General features: G+C 47.1%; 1 protein-coding gene across 3 annotated transcripts in view; it reads left to right on the forward strand.

The window, feature by feature from the left end:
* osbpl1a (oxysterol binding protein-like 1A) overlaps positions 1 to 15,328 on the forward strand; it is a 316,457-nt gene that overhangs the window by 64,592 nt on the left and 236,537 nt on the right. For all 3 annotated transcript variants that reach the window (XM_070896777.1, XM_070896770.1, XM_070896784.1), the window contains exons 8-11: positions 3,509 to 3,576; positions 12,366 to 12,410; positions 14,544 to 14,617; positions 14,712 to 14,775. In XM_070896777.1, coding sequence (XP_070752878.1) covers positions 3,509 to 3,576; positions 12,366 to 12,410; positions 14,544 to 14,617; positions 14,712 to 14,775 — 251 coding nt within the window. The remainder of the gene's footprint in view (positions 1 to 3,508; positions 3,577 to 12,365; positions 12,411 to 14,543; positions 14,618 to 14,711; positions 14,776 to 15,328) is intronic.

A 15,328-nucleotide genomic window follows, 5' to 3' on the forward strand; every position in this document is an offset into this window, starting at 1 on the left:
AGCCTGCTCCGCCATTCAATAAGATGCTAGTGCTGTTGGGGAGGGTTTAAACTAATATTGCAGGGGGATGGGAACCTATGCAGGGAGACAGAGGGAAATAAAATGGGGGCAGAAGCAAAAGATAGAAAGGAGAATAGTAAAAGTGGAGGGCAGAGAAACCCAAGGCAAAAATCAAAAAGGGCCACATTACAGCAAAATTCTAAAGGGGCAAAGTGTATTAAAAAGACAAGCCTGAAGGCTATGTGCCTCAATGCGAGGAGTATTCGTAATAAGGTGGATGAATTAACTGCGCAGGCAGCTATTAACGGTTATGATATAATTAGGATTATGGAGACATGGCTCCAGGGTGACCAAGGCTGGGAACTCAACATCCAGGGGTATTCAATATTCAGGAAGGATAGACAGAAAGGAAAAGGAGGCGGGGTGGCATTGCTGGTGAAAGAGGAAATTAATGCAATAGTAAGAAAGGACATCAACTTGGATGATGTGGAATCTGTATGGGTAGAGCTGCAGAATACCAAAGGGCAGAAAACGCTAGTGAGAGTTGCGTACAGGCCACTGAATAGTAGTAGTGAGGGATGGGGACAGCATCAAACAAGAAATTAGGGATGCGTGCAATAAAGGTACAGCAGTTATCATGGGCGACTTTAATCTACATATTGATTGGGCTAACCAAACTGGTCGCAATGTGGTGGAGGACGATTTCCTGGAGTGTATTAGAGATGTCGAGGTGCCAACAAGAGAGCTGGCCATCCGAGACTGGGTGATGTGTAATGAGAAAGGACTAATTGGCAATCTTGTTGTGCGAGGCCCCCTGGGGAAGAGTGACCATAATATGGTAGAATTCTTTATTAAGATGGAGAGTTAATTCAGAGACTAGGGTCCTGAACTTAAGGAAAGGTAACTTTGATGGTATGAACTGTGAATTGGCTAGAAGAGACTGGCAAATGATACTTAAAGGGTTGACGGTGGATAGGCAATGGCAAACATTTATAGATTACATGGATGAACTTCAACAATTGTACATCCCTGTCTGGAGTAAAAATAAAACGGGGAAGGTGGCTCAACCATGGCTAACAAGGGAAATTAGGGATAGTGTTAAATCCAAGGAAGAGGCATATAAATTGGCCAGAAAAAGCAGCAAACCTGAGGACTGGGAGAAATTTAGAATTCAGCAGAGGAGTCCAAAGGGTCTAATTGGCAGGGGGGAAAATAGACTATGAGAGGAAGCTTGCTGGGAACATAAAAACTGACTGCAAAAGCTTCTATAGATATGTGAAGTAAAAAAGATTAGTGAAGACCAATGTAGATCCTTTGCAGTCAGAATCAGGTGAATTTATGATGGGGAACAAAGAAATGGCAGACCAATTGAACAAATACTTTGGATCTGTCTTCACTAAGGAAGATACAAATAACTTTCCGGAAATGCAAGGGGTTCGAGGGTCTCGCGAAAAGAAGAAACTAAAGGAAATCCTTATTAATCAGGAAATTGTGTTGGGGAAATTGATGGGATTGAAGGCCGATAAATCCCCAGGGCCTGATCAACTGCATCCCAGAGTACTTAAGGAAGTGGCCCTAGAAATAGTGGGATGCATTGGTTATCATTCTCCAACAGTCTATTGACTCTGGATCAGTCCCGATGGACTGGAGGATAGCTAATGTAACGCTACTCTTTTTAAAAAAAGGAGGGAGAGAAAACGGGTAATTATAGACCGGTTAGCCTGACATCGATGGTGGGGAAAATGTTGGAATCAGTTATTAAAGATGAAATAGCAGCGTATTTGGAAAGCAGTGACAGGATCGGTCCAAGTCAGCATGGATTTATGAAAGGGAAATCATGCTTGACAAATCTGGAATTTTTTGAGGATGTAACTAGTAGAGTGGGCAAGGGAGAACCAGTGGATGTGGTGTATTTGGACTTTCAAAAAGCTTTTGACAAGGTCCCACACAAGAGATTTGTGTGCAAAATTAAAGCACATGCTATTGGGGTAATGTATTGACGTGGATAGAGAACTGGTTGGCAGACAGGAAGCAGAGAGTCGGAATAAACTGGTCGTTTTCAGAATGGCAGGCAGTGACCAGTGGGGTGCTGCAGGGTTCAGTGCTGGGACCCCAGCTATTCACAATGTAATATCTCCAAGTTTGCAGATGACACTAAGCTGGGTGGCAGTGTGAGCTGTGAGGAGGATGCTCAGAGATTGCAGGGTGACTTGGACAGGTTAGGTGAGTGGGCAAATGCATGGCAGATGCAGTATAATGTGGTTAAATGTGAGGTTATCCATTTTGGTGGCAAAAACAGGAAGACAGAATATTATCTGAATGGTGACAGATTAGGAAAAGGGGAGGTGCAACGAGACCTGGGTGTCATGGTACATCAGTCATTGAAGTTTGGCATGCAGGTACAGCAGGCGGTGAAGAAGGCAAATGGCATGTTGGCCTTCATAGCTAGAGGATTTGAGTATAGGAGCAGGGAGGTCTTAATGCAGTTGTACAGAGCCTTGGTGAGGCCACACCTGGAATATTGTGTTCAGTTTTGGTCTCCTAATCTGAGGAAGGACGTTCTTACTATTGAGGGAGTGCAACGAAGGTTCACCAGATTGATTCCCGGGATGGCAGGACTGACATATGAGGAGAAAGTGGATCAACTGGGCTTGTATCCACTGGAATTTAGAAGAATGAGAGGGGATCTCATAGAAATTCTGACGGGATTGGACAGGTTTGAGGCAGGAAGAATGTTCTTGTTGCTGGGGAGTTCCAGAACCAGGGGTCACAGTCTAAGAATAAGGGGTAAGCCATTTAGGCATTTAGGACCGAGATGAGGAGAAACTTTTTCACTGAGTGGTTAACCTGTGGAATTCTCCATCGCAGAAAGTTGTTGAGGCCAGTTCGTTAGATATATTCAAAAGGGAGTTAGATATGGCCCTTATGGCCAAAGGGACCAAGGGGTATGGAGAGAAAGCAGGAAGGGGGTACTGAGGTTGAATGATCAGCCATGATCTTATTGAATGGCGGTGCAGACTCGAAGGGCCGAATGGCCTGCTCCTGCACCTAATTTCTATGTTTCTATGACTGATCTGATCATGGACTCGGCTCCACTTCCCCGCCCGCTCCCCATAACTCTTGACTCCCTTATCGCTCAAAAATCTGTCTATCTCCACCTTAAAAATATTCAATGACGCAGCCTCCACAGCTCTCTGGGGCGGAGAATTCCACAGATTCACGACCTGAGTCCATGATTGGATCAGCCATGAGCGCATTAAATGGCGGAGCAGGCTCGAGGGGCCGTACGGCCGACTCCTGCTCCTATTTCTTATGTTCTTATACAACATTCCTGTGCAGCACCTCGGGATATTTCACTATGTTACAGGTGCTGTACAATTGCTATATAAGTTCTTGTTATTATGGCCCCATAGTTGTGGACTCCTCCCCCACACAGCTATACTAACTTGTTGCACCAGTGATCACAGCGACAGAATCTTCTCATCTTTCCTGTATTTTCTTTTAACAGACCAAGTGCCCCTTGATCTGGCTCGTGGCACAGAGATCAAGCAAATTCTTGGTGGAAAATCAAACAAGGTTTGTGTCTCTGTCCCTCAAATCCTTTTGGACCTTTTTGTTGTTATAAACCCCCGAACTACACTCTAACTGTCTGTGTGAGGATATTAAAGTTGTGCGTGACCCCAATTTTATTCCAGGAAAACTCATTTTGAAGCTCCATATAAAGACACGGACTTGGTATCACAAATGCCACTGCTGTGGGAATCTGCAAGAGGTGTCAGTCATAAAACCATGATCACGACTGCTCATGGAGAGCCTTTGGAGTGAGACGTTACATCAATATCTCCCTCACTGTGGCTCAGTGGGTAGCACACTTGCCTCTGAGTCAGAAGATTGAGAGTTCAAGCCCCACTCCAGGGACTTGAGCACAAAAAAAATCTAGGCTGACACTTCCAGTGCAGTGCCGAGGGAGCGCCGCACTGTCGGAGGGGCAGTGCCGAGGGAGCGCCGCACTGTCGGAGGGGCAGTGCCGAGGGAGCGCCGCACTGTCGGAGGGGCAGTGCCGAGGGAGCGCCGCACTGTCGGAGGGGTAGTGCCGAGGGAGCGCCGCACTGTCGGAGGGGCAGTGCCGAGGGAGCGCCGCACTGTCGGAGGTGCAGTGCCGAGGGAGCGCCGCACTGTCGGAGGGTCAGTGCCGAGGGAGCGCCGCACTGTCGGAGGGGCAGTGCCGAGGGAGCGCCGCACTGTCGGAGGGGCAGTGCCGAGGGAGCGCCGCTCTGTCGGAGGGACAGTGCTGAGGGAGCGCCGCGCTGTCGGAGGGGCAGTGCTGAGGGAGCGCCGCGCTGTCGGAGGGGCAGTGCTGAGGGAGCGCCGCGCTGTCGGAGGGGCAGTGCTGAGGGAGCGCCGCGCTGTCGGAGGGGCAGTGCTGAGGGAGCGCCGTGCTGTCGGAGGGGCAGTGCTGAGGGAGCGCCGCGCTGTCGGAGGGGCAGTGCTGAGGGAGCGCCGCGCTGTCGGAGGGGCAGTGCTGAGGGAGCGCCGCGCTGTCGGAGGGGCAGTGCTGAGGGAGCGCCGCGCTGTCGGAGGGGCAGTGCTGAGGGAGCGGCGCGCTGTTGGAGGGGCAGTGCTGAGGGAGTGCCGCGCTGTCGGAGGGGCAGTGCTGAGGGAGTGCCGCCCTATCGGAGGTGCCGTCTTTCGGATGAGACATTAATCCGAGGCCCCGTCTGCTCTCGCAGGTGAATGTAAAAGATCCCGTGGCACTATTTTCGAAGAAGAGCAGAGGAGTTCTACCCGGTGTCCTGGGGCCAATATTTATCCCTCAATCAACATCACTAAAACAAATGATCTGGGTCATTATCCATTGCTGTTCGTGGGAGCTTGCTGTGCGCATTTGGCTGCCGCGTTGACATGACAACAGTGACTACACTTCACCGAGCCACATAAGTAGATATTAGGGCAGTTGACCAAAAGTTGGGTCAAAGAGGCAGGTTTTAAGGTGCATCATAAAAGAGGTTTAGGGAGGGAATTCCAGAGCTTGTGCCTTGGCAACAGAAGGCATGGCCACCGATAGTGGAGCGATTATAATCTGCGGTGCTCAAGAGGCCAGAATTACAGGAGCGCAGAGAACTTGGGAGGGTTGTAGGACTGGAGGAGATTATAGAGAATGGTTCCTCTAATTTCTCTCTCTCCCTTCCTTAAACATCTTGTTAACAGAACCGTCCTTTGCAACATAGAAATAATGACCTCCGCACCTGTGATAAGAAATTCAAACCATGTATCTTGGACACCACTGTTGTTGTATGTATTTTTGTAATCTTATTACCATAATTTTATTCCTCTGAAAGTTCAAAAGTTAGTTTTAAAAAGGGAAATGTGTCCAAAACACAGTTTTCCACATTAAAATAAAGACTTGCATTTATATAGCGCCCTTCATGACCACCGGACGTCTCAAAGCGCTTCACAGCCAATGAAGTACATTTTGAAGTGTAGTCACTGTTGTAATGTGTGAAACGTGGCAGCCAGTTTCCGCATAGCAAGCTCCCACAAGCAGCAATGTGATAATGATCAGATAATCTGTTTTTGTTATGTTGATTGAGGGATAAATATTGGCCCAGGTCGCCGGGGAGAACTTCTCCGCTCTTCTTCGAAATAGTGCCGTGGGATCTTTTACTTTCACCTGAGAGAGCAGACGGGGCCTTGGTTTAACGTCTCACCTCCGATAGTGCAGCACTGGAGTGTGAACTTAGATAAGAACATAAGAAATAGGAGCAGGAGTGGGCCATTCGGCCCCTCGAGCCTGCTCTGCCATTTAATAAGATCATAGCTGATCCGATCATGGACTCAGATCCACTTCCCTGCCCGTTCCCCTTATCCCCTTCTCAGTTAAGAAACTGTCTATCTCTGCCTTAAATTTATTCAATGTCCCGGCTTCCACAGCTCTCTGAGGCAGCAAATTCCACAGATTTACAACCCTCAGAGAAAAAATTCTCCTCAGTTTTAAATGGGCGGCCCCTTATTCTAAGACCATGCCCCCTAGTTCTAGTCTCCCCCCATCAGTGGAAACATCCTTACTGCATCCACCTTGTCAAGCCCCCTCATAATCTTATACGCTTCGATAAGATCACCTCTCATTCTTCTGAATTCCAATGAGTAGAGGTCCAACCTCCTCAACCTTTCCTCATAAGTCAACCCCCTCATCCCCGGAATCAACCGAGTGAACATTGAAGTAGGACTTGAACCCACAACCTTCTGACTCGGAGGTGAGTGTGCTGCCCACTGAGCCACAGTTGGTAACATTCAGAAGGTTGAGCCAGCCTCGGCTGACACGCCAGCGCAGTGCTGTTTACAACCGTGACTACACTCCAAAAGTGCTTCATTGGTGTAAAGAGCTTTGAGTCGTGAAAGAGGCTGTAGAAATGTAAGATTCTCTCTCCTTTTCCGTAGTAGCCGAGTGGCTCGGGCGATGGGACTAGAAAGAGGTGTCTCCTTGCAGGTTAAAGTCCGACGACCGTTCCGATTGTTTCTCTTCAAACCACTACCGGTGGTTCGAGCAGGAGGCCCATCTACAACTTCTCCAGGGCAGCCACGGGTGGGCGATAAATGCCAGCGATGCCCGTAGCCCGAGAATGAAAATGTTTTTTAAAAAAAAAAATGAAGTTATTCTTAAATTGAGCTTTTAAGGCTCGCTGGTGAATCGGAACTCACACCATTAAACGAAAGATGCCTATCGAAGCGTCAGGACGTGTCAAAGCGCTTTGTAGCCAGTAATGTGCTTTTTGAAGTGTAGTCACTGTCGTAATGTTGGGAAACGCGTCAGCCAACTCGTGAACAGCAAGATCCCACAAACGGATGCGAGATAATGACCAGTTGATTTGTTTGAGTGATGTTGGTTGAGGGGTAAATGTTGGCCCCGGGACGCCGGCGGAGAATTTCCCCCCGCTCTCACCAGCCCTCTTTTCCGCCCCCCCCCCCCCCTCCCCACCCTTCTTTTCCGCCCCCCCCCCCCCCTCCCCACCCTGTAGGTTGTTCGTTTCCCACTCTACGTTGATTCGTAGATCTCGGGATTTACAGGAAGGACTCCACATAACGCAACGTTTAGGCTTAAACCCAACTGTTAGTTTATTACAGGAAAACCAACTAAAAATTACAGAACAAGACTTCTGAGGGAAAAGACATACAATCGCCCATCCATCCAATTGTTGCTGTTGTCGATTGTCGGCTCGTGGTCGTTGGTTCCTTCACCGGTTGTTGCTCTCCGATGTTCCCTCCTTCTCGCCCCGCTTGTCCTTCTGCTTCTCGTTCTCCTGTTCCGTTCTGATCTTCCATTCTTCTCGCTCTGTTGAGCTGCTCTCAGCTCATACATATATATCCATTTTATGAACAAATCTCTTGCTGGTCTGGGTTTTCCATTAACGTGTCTGGATCAGTTGCAATGTTTTGTGGTGATCTGTTTGGACTGTTGCGTGATGGGTTTGGGTGGACACAATTTGCACACTGAGTCAATAGGGCAAAAAATAACTCCTTATCTTTGGTGCTCCTTTATCCAAAAATGCACGCCTTGTTGGGACCTTTTGTTGTCCTGGTTTTCCGTAGATTTGTAATCTCCATAAGGAACTAGTTTTCCCCCTCCGGCCAATCGCTGCCCGATTGTATCAAGCCCTTTGTCTCAAAGTTTAATCGGGTCTAGCTCCTGACCGCAGAGATTGTATCGATTGGCGATGAGTCACCACCTGCCCCAGGCTGGCGCCCTCTCTTCCTGCCCAATTAGTCCGAAAAGTTTCTTTTAAACCATTTTTAATTTGTGGCCTCTTCCTGTGCCTTTTGTGAGAATGTGTAAACCGTACCCCCCCCGCCCGCTCCCACTCTTCTTCGAAATAGTGGCTGTGTGAGATTACTTTTACAATCCACCTGAGAGTGAGAGCAGAAACATAGAAACTAGGTGCAGGAGTCGGCCATTCGGCCCTTCGAGCCTGCACCACCATTCAATAAGATCATGGCTGATCATTCACCTCAGTACCCCTTTCCTGCTTTCTCTCCATACCCCCTGATCCCTTTAGCTGTAAGGGCCACATCTAACTCCCTCTTGAATATATCTTGGAACTGGCCTCAACAACTCTCTGTGGTAGAGAATTCCACAGGTTCACCACTCTCTGAGTGAAGAAGTTTCTCCTCATCTCTGTCCTAAATGGTTTACCCCTTATCCTTAGACTGTGACCCCTGGTTCTGGACTTCCCCAACATCGGGAACATTCTTCCTGCATTTAACCTGTCCAGTCCCGTCAGAATTTTCTCTGCTTCTATGAGATCCCCTCTCATCCTTCTCAATTCCAGTCAATATAAGCCTAATCGGTCCAGTCTTTCTTCATGTCAGTCCTGCCATCCCGTGAATCAGTCTGGTGAATCTTCCCTGCACTCCCTCAATAGCAAGAATGTCCTTCCTCAGATTAGGAGACCAAAACTGTACACAATATGCAAGGTGTGGCCTCACCAAGGCCCTGTACAACTGCAGTAAGACTCCTTGCTCCTATACTCAAATCCTCTCGCTATGAATGCCAACATGCCATTTGCCTTCTTCACCGCCTGCTGAACCTGTATACCAACTTTCAATGACTGATGTACCATGACACCCAGGTCTCGCTGCACCTCCTCTTTTCCTAATCTGTCACCATTCAGATAATATTCTGCCTTCCTGTTTTTGCCACCAAAGTGGATAACCTCACATTTATCCACATTATACTGCATCTGCCATGCATTTGCCCACTCACCTAACCTGTCCAAGTCACCCAGCAGCCTCCTTAGCATTCTCTTCGCTGCTCACACCGCCACCCAGCTTAGTGTCATCTGCAAACTTGGAGATATTACATTCAATTCCTTCATCCAAATCATTAATGTATATTGTAAATAGCTGGGGTCCCAGCACTGAGCCCTGCAGTACCCCACTAGTCACTGCCTGCCATTCTGAAAAGGACCCGTTTATCCCGACTCTCTACTTCCTGTCTGCCAACCAGTTCTCTATCCACGTCAGTATATTACCCCCAATACCATGTTCTTTAATTTTGCACACTAATCTCTTGTGTGGAACCTTGTCAAAAGCCTTTTCAAAGTCCAAATACACCACATCCACTGGTTCTCCCTTGTCCACTCTACTAGTTACATCCTCAAAAAAATTCTAGAAGATTTGTCAAGCATGATTTCCCTTTCATAAATCCATGCTGACTTGGACCGATCCTGTCACTGCTTTCCAAATGTGCTGCTATTTCATCTTTAATAATTGATTCCAACATTTTTTCCACTACTGATGTCAGTCTAACTGGTCTATAAGTCCCTGTTTTCTCTCCCCCTCTTTTTTTAAAAAGTGGGGTTACATTAGCTACCCTCCAGTCTATAGAAACGGATCCAGAGTCACTAGAATGTTGGAAAATGACCAAATATGCATCCACTATTTCTAGGGCCACTTCCTTAAGTACTCTGGGATACAGTCTATCAGGCCCTGGGGATTTATCGGCCTTCAATCCCATCAATTTCCCTAACACAATTTCCTGACTAATAAGGATTTCCTTCAGTTCCTCCTTCTCACTAGACCCTCAGTCCCTGAGTATTTCCGGAAGATTATTTGTGTCTTCCTTCGTGAAGACAGAACCGAAGTATTTGTTCAATTGGTCTGCCATTTCTTTGTTCCCCATTATAGATTCACCTGATTCTGACTGCAAGGGACCTACATTTGTCTTCACTAATCTTTTTCTCTTCACATATCTATAGAATCTTTTGCAGTCAGTTTTTATGTTCCCTGCAAAATTACTCTCATACTCTATTTTCTCCTTCCTAATTAAACACTTTGTCCTCCTCTGCTGAATTCTAAATTTCTCCCAGTCCTCAAGTTTGCTGCTTTTTCTGGCCAATTTATATGCCTCTTCCTTGGATTTAACACTATCCCTAATTTCCCTTGTTAGCCGCGATTGAGACACCTTCCCCGTTTTATTTTTACGCCAGACAGGGATGTATAATTGTTGAAGTTCATCCATGTGATCTTTAAATGTTTGCCATTGCCTATCCAACATTAACCCTTTAATTTTCATTTGCCAGTTAATTCTAGCCAATTCACGTCTCATACCATCGAAGTTACCTTTCCTTAAGTTCAGGACCCTAGTCTCTGAATTAACTGTATCACTCACCATCTTAATGAAGAATTCTACCATATTATGGTCATTCTTTCCCAGGGGGCCTCGCACAACAAGATTGTTAATTAGTTCCTTCTCATTACACATCACCCAGTCTAGGATGGCCAGCTCTCTAGTTGGTTCCTCGACATATTGGTCTAGAAAACCATCCCTAATACACTCCAGGAAATCCTCCTCCACCGCATTGCTACCAATTTGATTAGCCCAATCAATATGTAGATTAAAGTCACCCATGATAACTGCTGTACCTTTATTGCACACATCCCTAATTTCTTGTTTGATGCTGTCCCCAACCTCACTACTACTGTTTGGTGGTCTGTACACAACTCCCACTAATGTTTTCTGCCCTTTGCTGTTCTGCAACTCCACCCATACCGATTCCACATCATCTAAGCTAATGTCCTTCCTTACTATTGCATTAATTTCCTCTTTAACCAGCAACGCCACCCCACCTCCTTTTCCTTTCTGTCTATCCTTCCTGAATATTGAATACCCCTGGATGTTGAGTTCCCAGCCTTGGTCACCCTGGAGCCATGTCTCCGTAATCCCAATTACATCATATCCGTTAACAGCTGCCTGCGCAGTTCATTCATCCACCTTATTACGAATGCTCCTCGCATTGAGACACAGAGCCTTCAGGCTTGTTTTTTTAACACTCTTTGTCCTTTTAAAATTGTTGTAATGTGGCCCTTTTTGATTTTTGCCCTTGACTTCTCTGCTCTCCATTTTTCCTTATCTCCTTTCTCGCTTTTGCTTCTGCCCCCATTTTACTTCCCTCTGTCTCCCTGCATAGATTCCCATCCCCCTGCCATATTAGTTTAAACCCTCCCCAACAGCACTAGCAAACACTCCCCCCTAGGACATTGGTTCAGGTCCTGCCCAGGTGCAGACCGTCCGGTTTGTACTGGTCCCACTTCCCCCAGAACTGATTCCAATATCCCAGGAATTTGAATCCCTCCCTTCTGCACCACTCCTCAAGCCACATATACATCTGCGCTATCCTGCGATTCCTACTCTGACTAGCACGTGGCACTGGTAGCAATCCTGAGATTACTACTTTTGAGGTCCTACTTTTTAATTTAACTCCTAGCTCCCTAAATTCAGCTTGTAGGACCTCATCCAGTTTTTTTACCTATATGCCCCACGACAACTGGCTGTTCACCCTCCCCCTCCAGAATGCCCTGCAGCTGCTCCGAGACATCGTTGACCCTTGCACCAGGGAGGCAACATACCATCCTGGAGTCTCTGTTGCGACAGCAGAAACATCTATCTATTCGCCTTAGATTAGAATCCCCTACCACTATAGCTCTCTCAATCTTTTTCCTGCCCTCCTGTGCAGCAGAGCCACCCATGGTGTCATGAACTTGGCTGCTGCTGCCTTCCCCTGATGAGTCATCCCCCCCCTCCCCCCAACAGTATCCAAAGCGTTCTATTTGTTTTGGAGGGAGATGACCGCAGGGGACCCCTGCATTACCTTCCTACTCCTGCTCTGCCCAATGGTCACCCATCTCCTATCTGCCTTTGTAACCTTTACCTGCGGTGTGACCAACTCACTAAACGTGCTATTCACGACACCCTCAGCTTCGCGGATGCTCCAGAGTGAATCCACACTTCCTGCACACAAAATAGTCAGGGACACTTTCCACCTCGCACAGGAGGAGCATGACACGGGTCTGGGCTCTCCTGCCATGACTTAACCCTGAAATTAACTTAATTTGGCAACAATGCCAAAGGTTTCCTACTGATGAGAAAAGAAAAAGATAAAATACGCACCAATCCACCAGCCAATCACTTACCCGCTTGGCTGTGACATCACACTTCGATTTCTTTTTACTTCTTTGTTTTGCTTTCGGCCTCGAGCTCCCGCTGCTGTGGTTCCTCCCAAACTCCGCACCCTTTTTATGGACCTCTCGATCACCCGCTCCTGCTGCAGACGGGGCCTTGGTTTAAGATCTCATCCGAAAGAATGGTTTGACCGTGCTTTTGGCAGAAAACTGCAATACGAGAATGGGTAATGAATTTTGTGCGGAACTGTTTTTTTAAAAAAAAAATCCAGTTATTATAACTATGAATTACAAGCGGAACTTCCAAAAGAGCATAAATCCTAGGCAATTGTTTTAAAAGGCATTTATTTTTCCTAAATGACTGTGCAAAGCGAATAGTGCAACTAACATCAGTTCATCATTCTTTTTAGGGAGTGTATCAAGTGGTGCACAGGTTTGAAGGACACCTTTTTAAGGTAACTGCTTTTCATGTGAATTCGCAGAGTTCATAGATTTTGTTGTAAATGTAAGTTATCCATTTGAAGGAGCTTTCCCAACCTCAAATGTGCCTACAGAAGCTGTTAAGCTGTTTTTAAAGTCGAGGAAGTGCACAGGGGTCGGGGTAAGGATGAGAACAGCAACAGTGAGATGCAGGGGCATTAGAGATGTAGTTGGTTGCATATTACCTGGAACATAAGAACATAAGAAATAGGAGCAGGAGTCGGCCATACGGCCCCTCGAGCCATTTAATAAGATTATGGCTGATCCGATCATGGACTCAGGTCCACTTCCCCGCCCGCTCCCCATAATCCTTTACTCCCTTATCACTCAAAAATCTGTCTATCTCCGCCTTAAATATATTCATTGTCCCAGCCTCCACAGTTCTCTGGGGCAGAGAATTCCACAGATTTACAACCCTCAGAGAGAAGAAATTCCTCCTCATAGAAACATAGAAATTAGGTGCAGGAGTAGGCCATTTGGTCCTTCGAGCCTGCACCACCATTCAATAAGATCATGGCTGATCATTCACCTCAGTACCCCTTTCTTGCATTCTCTACATACCCCATCATCATCATCATTATAGGCAGTCCCTCGGAATCAAGGAAGACTTGCTTCCACTCTTAAAATGAGTTCTTAGGTGGCTGGAACAGTCCAATACGAGAGCCACAGGTGGGACAGATAATCGTTGAGGCACGGCCGCCGATGGTGGAGCGATTTAAAATCTGAGATGGTCAAGAGGCCAGAATTGGAGGAGCGCTGTTGGGCTGGAGGAGATTACAGAGACAGACTCGTATTGTTCTAAACTTTACATGGGATATATGGCACAGAAACAGGCCATTCGGCCCAACCAGTCCATGCCGGCGTTTATACTCCACTCGAGCCTCCTCCCGTCTTTCCTCATCTAAATCTATCAGCCTAACCCTCTATTCCCTTCTCCCTCATTTGCTTATCTAGCCTCCCAGCCATTTAATTCCAAGGTGCCTCCAGAACTTGGCACCAAACTATAACTGAAGAACATCAAATCTCTGTGAGGTGCACAAACTGCTTGCTATGCAGTAGGTAGCTTCACCTTTATGTCGACAATGGGAGAGGAACATTTGGGAGAGTCCCAGTGTGAGGGTAGTTTAGCAAGAACAGAGGAGTATCTCGGATTTTTCAAACCAGATGTTTTTTAGAAATACTTTTTTTAGGATGCTTTTACGTGCGGCAGATGTACATCTAGAATACTGCGTACAGTTTTGGTTTCCATATTTACGAAAGGATATACTTGCAGTGGAGGCAGTTCAGAGAAGGTTCACTCGGTTGATTCTGGAGATGAGAAAAGGTTGGGCCTTGTGATATATTCACAGAGCACAAACGCGCATAGCTTTCTAACATGGCAGGCAGCTCTCTCGGAAGCCACCGGAACCTGCTGCTTCTGTTTAATTATTAACTCTGTAGTTGCAGTACACAATACGTCCACATCCACAGTGTGGAGCTACAAACATTACAAGCTTACAGACATTACAGGCCTCTACTCATTGGAATTCAGAAGAATGAGAGGTGATCTTATCGAAATGTATAAGATTATGAGGGGGCTTGACAAGGTGGATGCAGAGAGGATGTTTCCACTGATGGGGGAGACTAGAACTAGGGGGAATAATCTTAGAATATGGGGCCGCCCATTTAAAACTGAAATGAGGAGGAATTTCTTCTCTGAGGGTTGCAAATCTGTGGAATTCACTGCCCACTCATCTCCGGAATCAACCGAATGAACCTTCTCTGAACTGCCTCCAAAGCAAGTATATCCTTTCGTAAATATGGAAACCAAAACTGCACGCAGTATTCCAGGTGTGGCCTCACCAATACCCTGTATAACTGTAGCAAGACTTCCCAGCTTTTATATTCCATCCCCTTTGCAATAAAATGTAATCATCGCAAACACCTCAATTAGATCATTCCTTAATCTTCGATACGCGAGGGGATATGAGCCAGTCTGTGTAACCTGTCCTCAGACTGTCACCCTTTTATCCCCGGTATCTGCTCTCTGCTGGACTGCAATATTGTTCCCCTGTTGATACAACTCTGGTCTTCCCGTGCGACTATTCTGACTGATATTATTTCACCAGCGTTCCAGGTTCTTTGGATGGAGTCTGTTTTGGGTGGTGTTGGAACATGGAGTGCTATCATGGTTTCACAACCAGTAAGTATGAACTGATTATTTTTTGGTGCAGTGAGAAAGTTGTGTGTTTTGCGCTGAGGCCCGAAGGTTCCAATCCTCTTCTCTCTCTTTTAAGGTCAGACGCGAAGTCCGATGTTTACCGCCAAGGTTGCAAGAACCTAACGCAAGCAGTTTGCACAGTAAGACTCGTCTACTTAATGCCTTGCTCATGAAAATTACTCAAACTGCTAGCTCCAGCATTCGTGTATTTTATAGAATTAACTAGATTGTACAGGACATCCTGCTCAACTCGTGCTGGTGGTTCATCATCATCGGCAGTCCCTCGTATCAAGGATGACTTGCTGGTGTTTCAATGAAGGACCTAATATTCCAGGTCCCGAACTACATGTTGAAGGGTAGAAGATGCCTGTGTGTGGATTTTTTTAACGTGGGGTGACCGTTGCACACCAGCCACCACACGGGCTTGACAGAGCGAGGTCTTGGTCCAGTGGCAAGGGTTAACCAGGATGACTGGAGACCAGCTCTGTTGCACGGACCCAGTGCGCACACATATCGCAGTGTGGGCTGGACCCGTGCTGCCCCTGGGCCCTCGCCTCTCCTGGGCCCCGAACTCTCGCCTCTCCTGGGCCCCGATCACGTCCCACTACAATCTCTCGCCGCTCCTCCGCCCCGACCTCGCCGCTCCTGCTGTACCTGCCCACGCTCCAATCACCCACCTGGACCTTGGTGACG

This window comes from Pristiophorus japonicus, chromosome 1, assembly GCF_044704955.1.
Source record: "Pristiophorus japonicus isolate sPriJap1 chromosome 1, sPriJap1.hap1, whole genome shotgun sequence".
NCBI classification, from domain to species: Eukaryota; Metazoa; Chordata; class Chondrichthyes; family Pristiophoridae; genus Pristiophorus; species Pristiophorus japonicus.